The sequence below is a fragment of the Geospiza fortis genome, unplaced genomic scaffold (assembly GCF_000277835.1).
Source record: "Geospiza fortis unplaced genomic scaffold, GeoFor_1.0 scaffold10, whole genome shotgun sequence".
In the NCBI taxonomy this organism is placed as follows: Eukaryota; Metazoa; Chordata; class Aves; order Passeriformes; family Thraupidae; genus Geospiza; species Geospiza fortis.
The window spans coordinates 4,367,088-4,385,055 of NW_005054326.1; the positions used below are offsets into that span (position 1 = coordinate 4,367,088).

Below are 17,968 nucleotides of genomic sequence, written 5' to 3' on the forward strand. Positions count from 1 at the left end.
CAGAAATTGTTGAAAAAGGGATTAAGCGCATGAGCAGTCCACAGGAATGCATTCTTTTTAAATCTCCTTCTACTGCTTCAGACTGTGCTGGCAGCTGTCAGAGAAGACATTTTGATGTTCAGATGTAACCATCTAAATTAACCTAAATAAACTAAAAATATTAATGCTGCATCCATCTCAAATGAATGGCCCTCTGCTCATATAGGATGAAGATACCTGAAATGGTACCAGATAAAAAAAGGGCAGGTTGTTTGTAGTGATCAGATGTGGCCTTCTCCTGTACCAAACCTTGCCACCACTGCTGCAAAGGGAGGCCAGAGGGGTGGTCTTATCTCTGGACCTGCAGGATGACCTTCACAGGGGCTCTGGCACACTGTAACTTGAGGTGTGACGATGTGGGTGCTCATATCCAGAAATAATTTTTTTGATATCAAGTGTAAGGGAAGGGGAGATGTGCCTGCCCTGTCAGGAGCAGAGCTAAATCCCCCTGGAACTTATCCTGCCACCCACAAGAAAGATGTGACCCTGGTCTTTTTGAGAGCCTATTTCACCGGAGATAAAATGGTGACAGAAACAAATTCCAACAGAGGAATGTAGCCTGGGGGCAGCATTCCATTCTTGGAGGGGTAGGATAGAACAGGTTCAAATCCTGAGGGTAGGAAAAGCTCAGAAACAGGCAATGGATTCTTGCTCTGGCTGAGGTCTCTCTGGCACTCCCAGAATGGTGTCTGTGCAGAGGAGACAACGCAGAATGGGCTATGATGTGGGAGAAGAGCCCACTGGTTCGCTGGGGATACAGACAATACGGAGAGAGTCCCAGCGAGGTGAGACAGACTGGGGATGTAGGGCAGTCTCAGGTCAGCCCAGACTGGGAGATGCAAATGGACCTCAGGCTAATTGATTACCTCTCCACAAAGGAACCCCTATCCAGGGCAGAACAGCTTGCAGACACCTTCAAACAGAGCAGGAGGAGTGCACTTTGAAGTCCCCAGGGGAGGAGGGCCATCTTGGCCCTTGCGCACATCCTACGCAGGCGGCTTCCCTTGATGTGTCTGGCATGGAAAACATAAATGTCCCTACACCCTACACACAGCAGCCAGCCTGTGTCCCTGCTCCTGGCAGCTCTGAGCTCACCACACACAGACACACTGCTTCTCCAGTCCCACCAATTCCCCTGGCCATTGCTCCCACGCCCTCAGGCAGTTTCCACTCAATATCTGGCTGTTGCAATCCACTCCCCTATCTCCTGATGAAGACTGATTTGGTGGGGATGCCAGGCCAAAAAGAAGAGGCCAACAAGGAGAAGGACATGTGTGGCATACAGCCACTGAACAGCCAAGGCAGCCCGGACTCCAACAGGGAGGATGACAGAGCATCTCTCATCCTGACCCTCACGCTCTACAACGTGAGGAAGACTGAGCTCTCTAAGGCAGCCAAAGTCTTTGAGGTACAAACCTCAATATTCCCTTTCTTTACTGAGCCCTCTCTTCTGTTTCTACTGCCTTCACGTCTCACATCTCTCACCCTCTCACCCTTCTCCTGCTCCCTGCCTGCCTTACACCTCATGCTGCCTTCCCCCTTTCCCCCTGTCCTGGTTTTGCTCCAGCTGCTCAGAGAGGTGGGCTGGTCTCATGGTGGAGAGGGAGAGGGCTCTGGAGGGGGGGAGCATCTGGGCACAGTCTTTTAGAAGAATCACCATTTCATGCCAGGGCTGCTTAGAGCAGAAACCAATCAGTTTTTTCTTTCTAGCAGTTGTGGTGGCCGGCATTTCAAGCACTCACACTGTGGGGATGTTAGAAGCCAGTGAATTTTCTCTGCATATTTGGCAGGAGATACAAAGACTATAAGAGCTGTGAACCACACAGGCATTATGTAGTCTGGACACTTGAAGTACCCCTACCAGGTGCTCACTCTTATCTGGGAAAATGAATAACTCTAAAGAAAACTATTGTGCTTGTTACTTATTTCTCACAATTATTTAATGATTATGGTGCTATTATACATCAATAGATCTGCTTTCATTCTGGCAGGGTTTTAAGTTACCCAGCCACTCATTTGCTATTTCTGCACAGATGAAATTCTACAGCCAACAGTATCTCATCTTTCATCTCCTTCTTTCTCTCCCCAATGCTATAATGTTTAATCTTTAGCTCTGTCTGTATTTTAGCTCTTTGTAAACCAGATGTTCTTGGACTTCATTGCTTAACACGTACTTCTAGTTAATACCTCTTTTAGTCACCTTTTAAAGACATTGTAGAAATATATCTAGACTTACCTGGATTTTCAGTCTTTGGAGAAACTTCATCATATGAACACTTGGCTCTTGCAGATGTTTGAAACTCAAATCTATCACTTTGAAACCCGTCGAGCCAAAAAGCCCAAGAACTCTGTGGATGGTCTTGACATTTTTGTTGAATGTGAAGTTCACGGTGCTGATATTGGTATCCTTGTCACTTCCTTAAAGAGAATAGCAAAGGATGTGAAAACCAGCAGAGAAGACAAAGGTAAGAAATGTATGCATCTCTTAGTGTAGTTGCTTTGGAGTAACTTTTTTTAGTTTTAGCTTCAGCTTCATAAAAGTACTTCAATTTGTCCGGAAAACCAGTGAGTGTGCATTCATTATTTGTCTCTGCATGGCTGCTTCCATTGCCATTCCTGCAGAAAGAGAAGCACTTCATCAAAGCCAGTGGAACTGAGGTGAGAAATGCTCCAGCAAAGAGGGAGAGATGGGAAGGATAGAACAGCAGAACAAAAAGCTGAGGAGAAACTAGAAACTCCTCAATGACAGGAAGATTTTGTGCTGAAAGCTGTGCAGAGAACTGATTGCTTCAAGACAAACACAGAGGCAGAGGGGTATTTTTCCTGTTTGCAGGCAGGAATGGGTGAATAGAGCTGTTAGAGACCTTTGGTACAATCCTGAGGATGACAGATGAGGAGGCTGAGGGTCCAGCTCACAGACTGAGTTCTCTGAATGCAGAATTGCCGTGGGGTTCCCTTCTCTTGCCAAGGCCAGACAGATATTCCCAGAGCACTTTTAACTTCCACAGTCCTGTTTGGGCACCTTTGGCTGTTGTTTGAAATTCTCTGTCAGGCAAACATGAGAGGCAGCCCTTGTCAAGCTGTTCTCAGGATCTGTGGGCATATGAAAAGGTCATCACTGTTATCAGGGAAACTGGAAAGCCAGAGAGGGTTTTGGAGCTGGAGAGGAATTTCCTTATGATTTCCTTGGGATTTGAGAGGTTTCAGACATGCCAAGACTTAGAACTACAACAAAAACTGTTAAAAGAGGGTGTGTTTATGTTTTTTTCTGTAGGGAACAGGCAAGATGTGTATGGGGACACACTGGGGCAGCTGTAGCCAGGTTTTGAGGGGATATGGAAATAGATGGCAGAAAAGATGCCTTGCATGCAAAACCACTGGTACAGCCAGAGACAGAGGCTCAGAAAAAAGTTCTGGGTGCACATAGGTCATCTGTCAGACTGGTATTTCTTCCTACTTATCACAGAATTTGTTGTAATGCATGAAAATTACATAATTTCCCCAACATCCCTGGTTATTTTTAGATTTGTACTTCTCTAAACTGGATATGCTTGGATCTAATATAATACAGCAAAAGTTAAAATTACCATTCAATAGAGGGATGTTTGATGTCTTGTCCAGTATGAGATGAAGGCGACCCCAAATGGACCTTTCTGAGTTGTAACACAGAAAGTCTGATTAGAGCATCAGCCTGACCTCAGAAAGCAATATCAACTTTGTGTTTTTCCAGCAATTCTTTTTTAAAATTAATTTCTCATAAATGCTGGAATTTAAAATAAAGTGATCACATCTTATTTTCATTTTAATCACTGGAAAACCTTCCTAGTTCATGAGAAGGAAGCTGGTTGGAAACACAGCTAATGTTGCTGGAAAAAATAATGAGCCAGAAAGAAAAAACTTGAAGATTCTTCTTCACCTTTGTTGTTTCTAGAAATTTTATAAATATCATGTTTTCTTTTTAAAATATTGTCTAACTTTTAAAGGTATGAAAATGTAAGACTGCAAGATCAATGTATCTTCTTAAATCCAGAATTTAGAAATGAATTTGTTGTCCTGTGTCAAAAAAACCCCCACATTTGATCTAAAAAGTATTTTTGCCTTTAAAAATTGCTTCTACAAGTTAAAATTGATAGATTATCACAGCAAGTTAATTTCAGATAATTTTTCATTCAATCTGCCAGTTTGGTCAGGAAGCAAGTTAACTACTGAGATGTATGACAATTATGGTAACATGTAGATATGAAAATTCTTAGATATTGATGAAAAGAAAGTTTGTAATCTTCAGCACAGCTTTTATTTTCGCTCTAAAATTTATTTGATTCTCTCTCACTTAACTCTTTCTGCTCTCTCTACAGTGCCCTGGTTCCCCAGAAAAATCCAAGATCTGGACAAGTGTCACCACCTGATCACTAAATATGACCCCAGTTTGGACCATGGCCACCCTGTAAGTTTAACATTACTGTTATTTCATCTTTAAAAGAGAAACTCTATGTAGGGAGATTGTTGTAAGGGAAACTTCAGGAGTAAAGAAATACTCATGAAAAAAAGAGAAAAAAAACCACAGGGGCAGATAAAAGCTCATCTTCAGTGGCATTAGGGACTGCATGTGTCCCTGTAGGAATGGACCACAAAAAGGGTTTTACTGTAACATCTTTATGTGTGCCCTCTTAGCCATGCCCTAAGCACAAACTCTAGGAGAAGGGAAGGAAAATGCACTGTAGAGTCCTGCTCTAGTGATGATAGTGAGGCAAAGTGCTGGGAACAAACAAACAAACAATCTAACAATTATTTCTCATCAAAGTTTCCCAGCTTTAGTGCAGATGAGATGTGAGTTAGGCACAGGCACAAAAGGGACCCCAAAAGGCCATTTGTCACAAGTCAGGTCGCAGAAGCATTTTATTCTGTCAAGCATCACATAGAAGCAATCCATGGAAAACACAAAAAGAAGAGATACTTTGCACTGAGAAATGTAGTGAAGATGTAGATGTGTGTCAACAGAATCTACAAGGAAGTTTTTGTCATTCCCTTCTATACATGTCTGAATTCTATTCAGTCCCTTTCATTAATCTACAGCAGGTTTTGTTGTGAGCTATGTGGAGTCCTCTGTAATAAGAAATGGACCTTTCCAAGTCTATGAGTCTATCTTCTATTTTTGAGAATCAGTTATTCTATTATAATGCTCTAGGAGAGTTTCATGCCCTCCTTAACCAGGACATCTTTAATTCTTCCTTGTTTCTTTCTGGTACAAACAGTCCAAGGATTTGTAATTTTCCTGAGCTAACTCTTAGGCTGTTTCTCATTAGATAAATGAACACACATAGGGAACTCTTTGAACTGGACTCAGTTCCCCTCATCCTTTGCCAAATAGAAGGTGTGAGCGCTGAAGAGGTTGAGAGAAAGCAGCAGTGGTGCTGAGATACTGAAGTATTGAGTGGGGATAAATCTAAACTGCAGAATGCAGTGCAATTTAGAAATACCTAACAAGTTGAAAACAAGTTACCTCAGGCCCTGAGCATCATTTGTCTGTGGCAGGAGAGAGCACAGTGTGGGCTGATTTACCAGGGCTCAGAAATGGAGAGGCTGGAGGAAAGCACAAAAGAAGCTGATGTACAGGGAGCTCAGATTTTGCAAATACATTTCCTACCAAAAGGACAGTTTGGGTTGTTTCTCTCCACACCTTCAGTTGGTTCTTTACTGGCCAAAACAATCAAACTGCCATCAATGTGACACCAATTTCTGGGCTACCCTGTCACTGGCTGCCCAGAGGGTGGGTGTAGGGACACAGGGACAAAGCTGGGATGTCACAGCATCTGTGTGTGTTTTGCATGGACTTGTTACAGCCACGGACAAGCACCTGAATGAACACATCATCCACAGCACAGGATGAAATAAACACGCTCTCAGGATCCAGCCCTTTCCTCAGATTCATGCTTACAACACTCATGAACTGCAGGGTTACTGGTATTATTGCTACACTAAAAATTATGTGAATAAACCTAAGGGACAAATTTGGCTTGCAAATCCACAAAGTGGTTCCAGTAAATGCTGAATATTTTAGAATAATAAATATTTGTACAGTGATGCTGATCAACACTGTTTTATGAGTTATATTAGCACACAGTCCCAGATTTAAGTTTTAATTCCTAGTATGAATGATGTAAAATGAAAAGGCATGTGATTCCATGTCTTCATGCATATTCAATATCTGGCAAAGACTGCTTGAAGTCTTAATTCTAGTAAACACAGAAGGAGCAGAAAGAAAATGGTGTTCAGAAGGTAAACTTCCCCTTTAAACAGATACCCCTGAGCCTGTCTTTATCACAACGCAGTAATAAATGGGCAGTGAGAACTGGGTGGGGAGCCTGCACTTCCCACAGACCCAGTGCTGGTTCTGATGATTTCTACTTATGCCCACAGATCTTTCATGATGTAAATTTTTTTTTCCTGATTATTTTCTATCCCAGGGATACTCAGACCTGGAGTACAGCAAGCGGAGAGCATTCTTTGCTGACCTGGCCTTTAACTACAGAGAGTAAGTACAAGGCTGCTGAGGGAAAGTGCAATGGACCATGCTGTCAGACTGCATGTCCAAAACATGTCAGAGGTGTCATACTTTGTCCATGGATCAGTGGGGCCACTTTTGAGACAAAAAAAATCAGCCACAAAAGCTTTCACTCCATAGGAAATAGACTTTTGTGATGACACAGCAAATACATTTTAAGACAAAAGTCTTAAGATTGCATTCACATATCTCAAGCCAGTGCTGGATTTTGTTTTAGCAGAAGAGATTGCAATATTATTTATTTCAATTTTCAGGTTCCTTTTAGGACTTGGTCCCGAGCTGAGGCTGATGTTTTTCAAGGAAATTTGAGGAACAATATTTACGAACACATTTTTGATGGTGGAAAGTGATTTACTATTTTTGTTATTTGCTTTTTTAAATGTCTCTGTCTATGCACACTAACTACTTACAAACATGAAAAGCTCTCAGTTCTCATGTAAGTGATGGAAAATGTTTCTACCTTTATGTATAGAGATTCACCAGAACTACACTGCTTTCTGATAGGGTTAATCAAAGGTATAGGTACAACCGGTCGTGGATTTTCAGCCTCATGGTGTCCAAGAACTGGTGGAGTCTGTGAAGTCTTGTGAGACTTCTGAGTACAGTTTTCTCTCTTCCATCAAATGTCAGAGTCAGCACAGCATGGCCCAAAAGCAGAACTGAACTGACTCGGAGCTACAGAAGAAGCAGCAGTGAGGAAGAGGAGAACAGACCACCCATCAGAGAGCCAGTGCTAACCCACAGCGGGTTAGCTCTCTGGGCAGCTCTCCGCTCGTGGGTTTCTGAAAGCTCCTCTGTGATGGTGCTGAGCTGATCACACCCTCCAGGGAGGGCCCCTCCAGGCACACACTGTGTTCTGCTCCCTAGATTGCCTTCAGCAGAGGTGATGGCAAGCCTGGAGGTCTCTAATTCCCTCTGTCAACCAGAACACAGCTCCCTTTCTCACATATCCCTCTGTTGCCCTCCCCACATTGTAATAGAAGAGAGAACACCCACATTACAGCTGACCAAGACAAATGGATGGTTCATTATTTACTATTTTTCTATTTCCATTATGGCAAAAATTCATGGTGCAGGCAAAAAAAAAAATGCTTGGGAACTGAACTCGAAATCTTAAAACATGTCATATTTCTTCTCTTCATTACAGAGGAGACCCTTTACCTCACATTGAGTACACAGCACAGGAAACAGCAACTTGGTGAGTTTGGTATTTGTGCTCCAACTGCTGGGCCATTCCACAGCAGTCCCAGGAAAGACTGGCAGTGTGACACAGCTAAAACCTTTTTAAAATGTTCTTTACCCACCCCACATTTTTCTCTTTGGTTAAATGTCATCTTTTGGTCATTTGTTTTGCAGAAAGCCATTCTCAGGGCTGGCCTTAACTATTCACTTTCTAGAGCAAAAAGCATTTTCCTGACTGTCTCCCTGCCTGCAGATCCCAGCAGGATTTCAGAAGCCAGAAAACATCTGGGCCCTATAGAATAACTTCTTATAACAGAGCTCTACTTCACCATAGCTATGGTGCTGGCAGAAAAATCACACTTTCAAACTTGTTATCAGGAGAAAATGGCCACTCACAGGACAGAAATTCACTCAGAGGACATGGCTAATTCAATATTCACAGCACAGAGGAGCCTTGCTTGTTCTCCTTCAAGTATTCATTGCTTTTAACATGAATATGTATCATTATCCAAACTGAAGGTAGAGGAAACACCTTTCTAATATACATTAGTTACACTGTAAAAGGGCTTTAGATAACATAAATATCATATGAAATGAAATACCTTTCTAATACACATTATTTTTTCACTGTAAAAGGGCCTTAGATAACGTATAAACATCATATGAAATTGTAGAAAGTTACTGTTACAAGGGTGCAGCATTTCTTCACTGGGGCTTTGTTGCTCCTGAAGGTCTGCCACTCAAAAAAAAAAAAAAAAAAAGAGCCCAAAACATAACCAATGAATTAACCAAAATATTCAATCAAAATAATTTTTTTAACATTATGTGAAAATATGTGGCCGATTTAAAAGGGAGCAGAGCTCTTATTTCAAATCCCTCTGTTCGCACTTTTCTGCCACTAACTTTAAGATCTATCAGTAAGCAGCAGTAATTCCACATTTGTGTGATACTAAAAAGCATTAATATGTCCAAAAGTCTCAAGTAAGAGCAGAATCCTGGGATTGTGCAAGGTACCATGTAAGAGAGAGCCTTTGTTCAGAAATTTAAATAGAAAGAAGGACTAAAGGTGGGGGAAAGGAAGAATGAAGACCACATTTTCTAATTGTGCAGCTGAAAACCCTAAAACTTTAGTAATTTTCCCTAAATCACATGCAAAGTTTATTCCAATGCCAGGACTTAAATCCATAGAACTAGATGTCTCATACCAGAACCCCTCTGGCACACCATCTCTTTCAATACTTTAAGTAAAATCTACTTTGCCACAGAAAGCCACAACCACATAAAAACCTCGCATCCAGCTCATCCAGGAGGACATGCTTTTATTAAGCTCAAATAGGTTTTTATAGCATCTTTCAATAGTCAAAGATTGATGGTCAGTGTCATGCTCATGATTACTACCACCAGCCAACAATCTTGGCATGGGATGACGTGTGGGAATGTCGTATTTAAGAAAATTTAATTTTGTGTTCTTTCCTGTTTTCCTCTTTTATTGCCAACCTTCGTCATTCCAGCTCTTTTCCACCTCGAATTAGACCCATTGTGGCAACAGAATAGACTTGTAAAGGAGTATCTGCCCATTTCCTTAAACAGCAACAACCAGGTTGGCTTGTTATGTAAAGCTGTTTCCAAAATTAGCCTTCCCAGCTGTTATCACAGCCCTCCCGAGGCCATGCCCTGAGGTCAGCTGCATTACAGCACGGCTTAATTGGGCTGTGCAACTGCAGGGGAAATTTGTAGCACAAACTAAATTCCCTTGGTGTCGCTCTGAGGAGTTGCTGGATGCCTTCAGTTTGTAGCAACGTGGTGATAAAAATGAAAACCAAGGCAGCGAAGAAATACGACTGTCAGAAAGCAGAGGGTACAGATGATGTGGGCTTTTGTTTTCAAAGCAACTTCTTGGAAGGCCCTGAAACTAAGCAGTCAGAGATGCCATATGGGTAAAAGCTGTGTAAGAAAAATGGAGAGTTCAGGAGAAAATTATGGGGATGCACCTGTCACATCTTCATAATGAAGCTGAATAGTACCACTTTTTTTTTTTTCCCCTGAAAAATAAGGAAATTTATGTAAAATTAGGTTATTATCTTTAAAGTCTTCCAGCATCTGGCTCCATCTTTTCTTAGGATGCTCCTTTCTAGAGTGTTTCATAAAGTTTGCTTCCAGCAGTTCTTTCATACCTGCTCCTCTCTTGACTTTGGAGAGTTTACTTGGATTATTGTCTTAGAGGAGCACTGAGCTTTGGGTAATTCATCACTGGTCCCTGGGACTGCCTGCATTTCTGTGGTAGCCAATGTTTGGACACACAGCAGAATGACACTTTGGTAAAAGAGACCATATGTGCACCAGTGTAAACAAGGCTGCTCTCTCTAGGCTCCAGTCTGGGCATGAACCCTGCGCTGGTTCAAATCCCACACAGCCCCACTGAAGTCAGTAGTGTTCCATGAGGAAATAAGCCAGGGCAACACTTGAACTCCAGTCCTCCTCATTTTTTCCTAATTCCTCCATGGAAATGGCCCAGTCTCCTGTGGCTTTTGCAATAGTGACAGCAGCCAGTGCTTCCCGCTGTTCTTTTAACTTTTTTTTCCTCCTAAGGTTTTCCTCCCCCGCTTCATTCTGGTTCATTATTACTCCCACACTGCGTAAGACATTTGTACAAATAAAGAGCCATTACCAGGGACTGGCTATCACCTCCATAGCAACAACAGCATCACAAAAAGGAGAATAATCATCATAATAATAATGGTTTAAAAAAAAATTACAAAACCAACGAAAGGTCATTTCCCATACCCAGCATTTCCAAGAATGATCTCAATTTTCATAAAACAATATTTATAAAGTTGTTGAGACCCTAGGGCCATGTCTGAACAAAAATAACCATTTCTATAAGGTTCTTTGCCATCCTATTACTACTTGCTTATTTTGCAACAGCTAAATATATTCCAAACCGCAACTCTAAATCCAAGTACCATCGAGTTTGTGAGAAGCTTAAAGCCTGTGCCCAAATCAGGTTACATATATTATTTTCAGCTGGTCTCTTTTTGTATAATGGGATAAATGCTTCAAGAAGCTGGCATATCTTTCAAACACATAGCCTGTGCCAGGCACTTGGAACTGCAAAAATACAAACCTCTTCACCTGTGCAGACATTACCCTTCAGAATCAGAAAAGGTGCTTTTCTTAGAGGCTTTTAGAGGAAAATCTAAGCTAGGCTTCAGGGTGGAAAAGGAGGGACCAGCATTTCAAGTTGTACCCAAACACAGAAAGGAGGGGAACGCCTGATCCATCCCTTTCCTAAACCGAGTGACAGGGTATCCCAGATTCAGCTCTCTTCCTGGGATCTCCCTGGTGCCTCCAACACACTCAGCAAGAAGGTGCCTAATCAAGAAACACTTCTGCATCATTATTAATTATTAATTCTGTAATATTAAAGGACACCTTCCGAAGGAAAAGTGAAACAAAAAGCCCCTATGGTTTGCTACATCCAGCCAGGACCAGCTTTCAAGCACTGGGTGTCCTGAGCTCAGATTTTTAGACCATGACCCCCCTGCTGGGGCTCTACATCTCTCAGTGGATATGTGGATGGCACAGGTAAGTACTGCTTTATTGAGGTGTCTCACTCTGTCCAGGTTTTGATTTTCAGGAGAGAAGTTTACAGGAAGCTGAGGAGCCTTTACCCTACTCATGCCTGTACCCAGTACCTGGAATCCTTCCAGCAGCTGGAGAAGCACTGTGGCTACAGAGAGGATAACATCCCTCAGCTTCAGGATGTCTCCAGATTTTTAAAAGGTCAGTCATTACAAACCATGGTTTATTCTAGGGTTCCCTGCACGTATTTGTGCACCACAAACCATTTCCTAGGAGACAAGCTGGTGGGCAGAGCTGATGAGCTCCAGCACAGGGCACTCATTCCAGGCACATGGAATGAAACCCAGCTGGAAGTTTGTGTGTGTTCTGTGAGTGGCAGAAGCTGGTGTGGCACTACCCAGCTAATCCCTGTACTAGCAGCACTGCACTCACAGCAGACACTGCTCACTACTGTGGGAATCCACAAAATCAGAGGGTTTTGGGAAAGCTGCAAAAGACAGTCCTCAGAGACAGCAGAGCTGTGATTAGAGCTAAGCAGTAGCCATGAGATAGGTCAGCAGAAAAATTATTTAAAAAGTAGAAAAATAAGGACAAATAGAACAATGGTCTGTGTATTAACACTTGTCTAGAAAAACTCCCTAAGCTACAGAAAAGTTTATCTAGAAAGATATTAGGAAGTTTGAAGCTTAATAATGGAGCTCTGTGTATTGTGTTTTAAGGCTTACAAGCAGGTATTGTATTTGAAATAAGCAGGCATTGTTTTAACCAAAGGTACATGTGCTTATAGTGGTCGGATAGAACTACTGTCAATGTGCTTTTTGCTTTGTGAGATTGGTCAAAACACTTATAAAGTGAGTTGTAACATTAAGTTCTTGGTCTGCTGCCTGGGATGTGAGCAGATGGCATCTTCTCATTGTCATAACCATGTAATGAGACTGATGCTGGAAAATAAAACAGCTCAAAGCACATTCCTCAGCAGTCCCTTCCTGTTTGTGATTTGTACAGAGCCCCCGGCTAGTGATAAGTACAACTTCCACACTGCCTTTTTTGTGATTTTGGCTCTGCTTTATGCTCCTATAGCCATGCTGATAGTAAGACACAAACACAAGCACAGGTACCTACCTCTCAAGTACGCTTTGTTCCTGATCCAGCAGGCAGGAGGGGGACGTGTGCTAGAGGAGATGATTTCCAGGAGATCCTGCTACTCCATCAGCAGCTGCCTTGGAACAACTCTGCTTCCTCCTGTCTCTGTAGCACCACTTGTCACACCAAACTTTTTGGGGGTTGACAGGAGAGCACAAAGGCTGTGGTGCTGGCCCAAAAAGGCATGAAGAGGTCACCTTACAAAAAGGACACGCAGGTTTGCCTGTTAGCTAGGGGCTGACTAGCAAGGAGCAGGAGAGCAAAGGGGCCTGCATTGTGAGGCCACAGGCTGCATGGATTCCCAAGGCCAGGTGCTTTGTGTAAACCACCTGATTATCAAGAATTGCTAAAGAAAGGTGATATTTGAAGCCTCCTCCTCAGTAAAAAGATGTGACAGAGAGAGGACAGCTTATCACAGTGATGAAGTATGCAATAAAAGTATGGCTTAACTTTAAATAAATTGTACTTAAATACTCAGGAAATCAAGTGACCTGCTCCATATAAGAGCAGGGGATACCAGTTAGCTTAAATAAGCTTTCTGTGTCTGAAGAGTTTCCTAAGACTTTGGCATTTCTCATGAAGATTCAGCTGTTTGATGACAAGGTTTTTATTGCACATTTAGTATGAGAGAAGGGAGGGTTGCCATGTGAAAAGCATCTTCCATAAACACCCTTGCACCCAGCTGGAGGAATTTTTCTGTGTAGGCATTATGTATTTTCTCATGTATTCTCCCTTCTATTCAATTACCCACCTTACTTCCCTCTTATAATAACTGGGCTGATAAATATTTTTTCTCTTGAAGCAGTTGATCTCATTTAATTTACACAATAGCTGGAGGGAGGGAGCTCCAGAAATTGTGATTCTGACTTGATTATCACAGATATTCATATCCTTCAAGTGTATCAGGTGATTTCAAAGTGGGAGGATTTAGGATAGTGTGAGACTGTGCTGCCATAATCCTATTTGCATTGCTCATGTTAGTTGACAGGATTTGATTGCCTGGAGTCTGCTCACTTCCTTTACAGGCTCTGGTTCTAAGTATTCTCTGTGTCATAAACAAAACAAAACAAACTAAACAGCAACTCTGAAAAACCTGCCAATAATGTTTGGAAAGATGTTCTCAGTGAGTTTCAACTCATTTATTATAAACATAAGGTGTCTAGTATAAGCTAATTTTATGAACTACTTCAGAATGAGTATCAAGCATTCCAGAGGCATTTTATTCCATTCTCAAATGGACAGCTAAAGAAAATGTAAAACTATTCATAGTTCTTGAGGCCACTGGTCCTACCCTCATTAAACTGTAGATTAAAATTGGATTACTTTAGCCTACAGGTTATGCATGAATGAAATAATTTTTTTTCAGAAGAGCTGTGTTAACAGCTAGACACAATTAAGAGTGAGGAAACTGTTTCAGTCCCATTACATGAAGCTTTCAATGGATATTTTGGCTCTCTTTCCTCTGACAAGATCATTTTACTATGCAGAATACTTTCTGAAATAGCATGAAGATTTACATTATTGCAAGGCCCAAATTCAGTCTGAGTCAGAAGCATCTGCAAGGTTTAAAATCTGACCAAAAGTTAAAGCATGTTGTTAAGGGCATTGACCAAACCCCTCTTAAATGCTGTCAGGCTTGGGGCAGTGACCAGTTCTCTAGGGAGCCTATTCCAGTGTTTGACCACCCTCTCAGAAAAGAAATACTTCTGAATGTCCATTCTAAACCTCCCCTTGTACAGCTTTGAAAATAATAAACCATGGGAGGCAGAGAGAGACAGAGAGAGGGGGATAACCTGGAAAGAATGTGATCATGTTAAAACCAGCCCACACAGCCAGATAAACTTCCATCTTCTCTTTAACTTAGCAGTATCTGTGAACATAAGAGAGCAATTCCTTTTGATTTGGTATGAGATCTGTCTGTTATTACCTATTAGTGAGGCTGGCTTGAAGAGAAAGGAGCTGTACTTCATAAATATTTCAGAATTACTTAAAGGGCATTAAGTAGTTAACAGTGTGATCACTTACACAGGGCAAGTGTTTTCCTAAAAGGGTTAACTGGATGAACCTAGGCACATCTTTCTTTCTAGGAAAGATGTTTGGATTTAGGCAGTCATTGTGCTCCACAGCTGGAAGAAATTACAGCCAGTGAACTCAAGCAAGCTCACACTACAATGCACAGGCTGCCTGTATACACCAGTTTTTGGGCCAAGAATTAAGCCTTGCAGATCACTTTAGGTCAACTGCTCGAGACCTTCTCTGCAATGCACTTTGATTTCCCAGATCTTTGGGCAGCAGGTCCAACCAGCCACACCCCCAATTCTCTGCTGATTGCTGGTTTTGTTGCGCAGTCATGAACCAGGAGTTCATGTTTTGCAGATATTACCTTCAGCAGATAACTTTTTCCTGGGGCTTTTCAAGGCAACTGGCCAAGTCTGTTCCATCAGCAGACTGTCTGATTCACTGGCCTCTGTTTAAAAGGACATCTCAGGGAACACAAGCTGGAATTTTCATTTTCCCTCCTTCTCCTCCAACATGGATGCTAAAGCTATATACATTTCCCTAGACTCTTTCATAGTCTTTCCAAAATTGAGTTACTAAGGTATTGGTTTTCATATGATATATTTTTCAGCTAATGTAATTTTCACTCAGAATTCAACCCAAAGATTACCAGATTCTGAAATTTTCACATTCCTCTGAATTGGACCAGCAAATAGACAAAAGTAGATACATAATCTCCACAGTTTTTGGGGTTTTTTAATTGTTCATTTTTGAGGCAGTTCTGTACTAATTACCTTTGAATTGAGTGGAGCAATAGAAGATATCTGTGGCAAATGCCCATCACTTAGTCCATCACAATGTCAGGAAAAAGTACTCCTTGCTGTCCTCTCATTCCTCTATTTCTTCATATGTTTTGTCACTTCTTTGAATTTTTTTTTTTCCTTTTTTTCTTTCTCTGGGTGTTTTGTTTTGTTTTATAATGGGAGAAGTACTAATGGCCTGACAGAGTAAGACAAGAAATTCTCAAAGAAACATGAAAAAACAAACCAAAAAAAATCTCGTAAATGGCTTGGTTTCTGGGTGGGATTTTTTTTTTTTTTTTTTTTTTTTTGTTTTTTGTTTTAAAAAGGAAAAAAAAAGGTTATAGGCTTCATGACACAATAGAATATGGAAGAAGAATTGAGAATAAATTCATTTCTGATTTTTTCAAAATGCAGTTTTATGCTTTAAAGAAGACGAGATGTCATTTACAGGAGCTGAGAATGAAACCCAGATTTTGAATATAGGACTTCAAAAAGATTATCATTGAAGGCGGTGATTTTCAATTTTCTTAGCTTTGCAGACCACCAACATGTTTCCCATGGACATGCAGAGTGTGTGTTCTATTGGCCACCAGACTGGTTATTTTTTTGGTTATCTCTCACAGTCCTTTCACAGAAATGCAGGGTGCTCTGGGGTAACACTGGATGTACAAGCTGAAATCACAGTGCAAAAGTGTTGCATCCTTCTGTGTCCTGGTCTGTGGACATGTGCAAAGCAAAATATCTATGGTCACATCACTGGGAGGCTGTGCAGTGGGTTCTAGACGAACATAATGGTAAAAAACAAAACCAAGATAAAAAGAAAAGGAAAAACAACAGTGTTGGAATTTCAGGCTCTTTCTTGTTCTAAGGTCAGGGGGAATAATACTCAGGAAATGTTGTTTTTGAAGTTTCACTCTGAAGTTTATTATCCTCATCTATTATAAACTCACAAGGTGTGAGTGCTCCGTAACGAGTCAAGAAGTGCCCTAAAATGGTGTCTGTTCAAGGCTATTTAAGTCCTAATTACCCAATAAACCGTTGACATCTATATTATTTATGCTTCTAACCTAATCATGATCACCCAAAACTCGCAATGGGGACATCTTTCATCTAATTAGAGAAAATCACCCAGATTTGTGAAAAAGAAGGAAGAAGAAGGTGAAGAAGACCAACTTGCCTCCATCCTAAAACCTCCATCTTGCTTCATATTTATTTCTATATTCTAAAACCCTAAACTCTAAGTTTTCCACCCTGTGATATTACACACTTCTAACCAGCTACACGCATGTAATCCCAGTGCTATCAATCAATTTTGGAAGTCTTCTCCACAGCCTCAGGTCAAATGCAGTTTTCTCTTGTGTGTCTGTGCCTTTCAGCACAGAAAGTTTAAAATTCTCAGCATCCAGGGCTCCAACACACCAGGTGCAGGTTCTGTTCCCTGCCTGATTTTAAGGACCATGCGTGACCTCAGACGCACCTGTGTCGTGTGGAACGTAGAGAATTGTGGGTTTATGTGCAAAAATGTGCTCTGGGGTGGGCAGAACTCCCACACCTCATGACACTGTGTGACTGCACACAGGATGGATGGATAGGTGATTCCATGTTGCAGGAACTGATCCTGTACCAGCACAGGGGCACATCAATCATGATAAGCCACGGTGTGCCTGCTATGCTTTGGTGGAGGGAACTATTCCAACAGAGCAGGAAGGATCATTGAAACTACTTAGCTAAAGTAAACCTGCTGTGTAGTTAACCCTAGAAACAGCTGAATTTGGTGTCCCTTCCCTTTGCAGAGAGAACAGGTTTCCAGCTGAGGCCAGCTGCAGGACAGCTGTCTGCTCGTGACTTCCTCGCCAGCCTGGCATTTCGTGTCTTTCAGTGCACACAGTACACAAGGCATTTCTCCTCTCCCATGCATTCCCCAGAACCGTAAGTTTGATGCCCTGACATAATTCCATCCTTCTGAGTGTGTTGGGGATCATTCTCTTGGGGCTGGCTCTGGAGTTCCATCCAGCAGTCTGCAGAATAAAACAATTTGAGAAACTGGTAGCTGGAGACTTAGAAGGGGAAGTCATGCATGAGAGGGTGTGGTTCTCTGTCTCTTTTGCAAAGCTGTCTGGGGAAGGAAAAGACTAAAGAATATCTGGTTTAATCTTTTCATCCTGCCTTCTGTTACCATCTGCTGGGGTTTGATTTCCTGCTGTGAAACTCTCCCAGTAAGTGCTGGCCAGACAGCAGCAATTACATTTCATGAGAAATTACAAGTTCGCTCAGATGCTTTTGTTGTATGCTGGGACAAAACAGGGACCTTTCAAAGATGTTGTGACATAGAAAGTTAGTGCTCATGGCATCCCAAGGAGACCATAGACACGGTGGCAGGAGGGAATTCTCTGATCCTTGCAGAGCCAGACCAGGTGTGGAGGCAGCCACTGTGGAGCAGCACCCACACCAGCTCCCTTTGGGGTCTGCTGGCTAAAGTCCTTCAAAGGGACCTCATGAAAGGGCAGGAAAGGAAGCCTTTAACAAACAAGAAGGCCACTTATTTTCCAGAGACTGCTGCCATGAGTTGTTGGGTCATGTTCCCATGCTGGCTGACAAGGAGTTTGCCCAGTTCTCACAGGTAAGAACATTTTCTGCTGACCCTTTAACCAGCTGCTCT

General features: G+C 41.9%; 1 protein-coding gene across 1 annotated transcript in view; it reads left to right on the forward strand.

The window, feature by feature from the left end:
• The first annotated feature begins 751 nt into the window (after window positions 1-751).
• Window positions 752-17,968, forward strand: part of LOC102039412 (tyrosine 3-monooxygenase-like) — a 29,245-nt gene continuing 12,028 nt past the window's right edge. Inside the window, exons 1-9 of the mRNA XM_005421090.2 lie at window positions 752-824; window positions 1,278-1,447; window positions 2,330-2,504; window positions 4,395-4,483; window positions 6,504-6,571; window positions 7,749-7,799; window positions 11,421-11,566; window positions 17,103-17,238; window positions 17,860-17,929. Of these exons, the coding sequence (XP_005421147.2) occupies window positions 752-824; window positions 1,278-1,447; window positions 2,330-2,504; window positions 4,395-4,483; window positions 6,504-6,571; window positions 7,749-7,799; window positions 11,421-11,566; window positions 17,103-17,238; window positions 17,860-17,929 (978 nt within the window). The remainder of the gene's footprint in view (window positions 825-1,277; window positions 1,448-2,329; window positions 2,505-4,394; window positions 4,484-6,503; window positions 6,572-7,748; window positions 7,800-11,420; window positions 11,567-17,102; window positions 17,239-17,859; window positions 17,930-17,968) is intronic.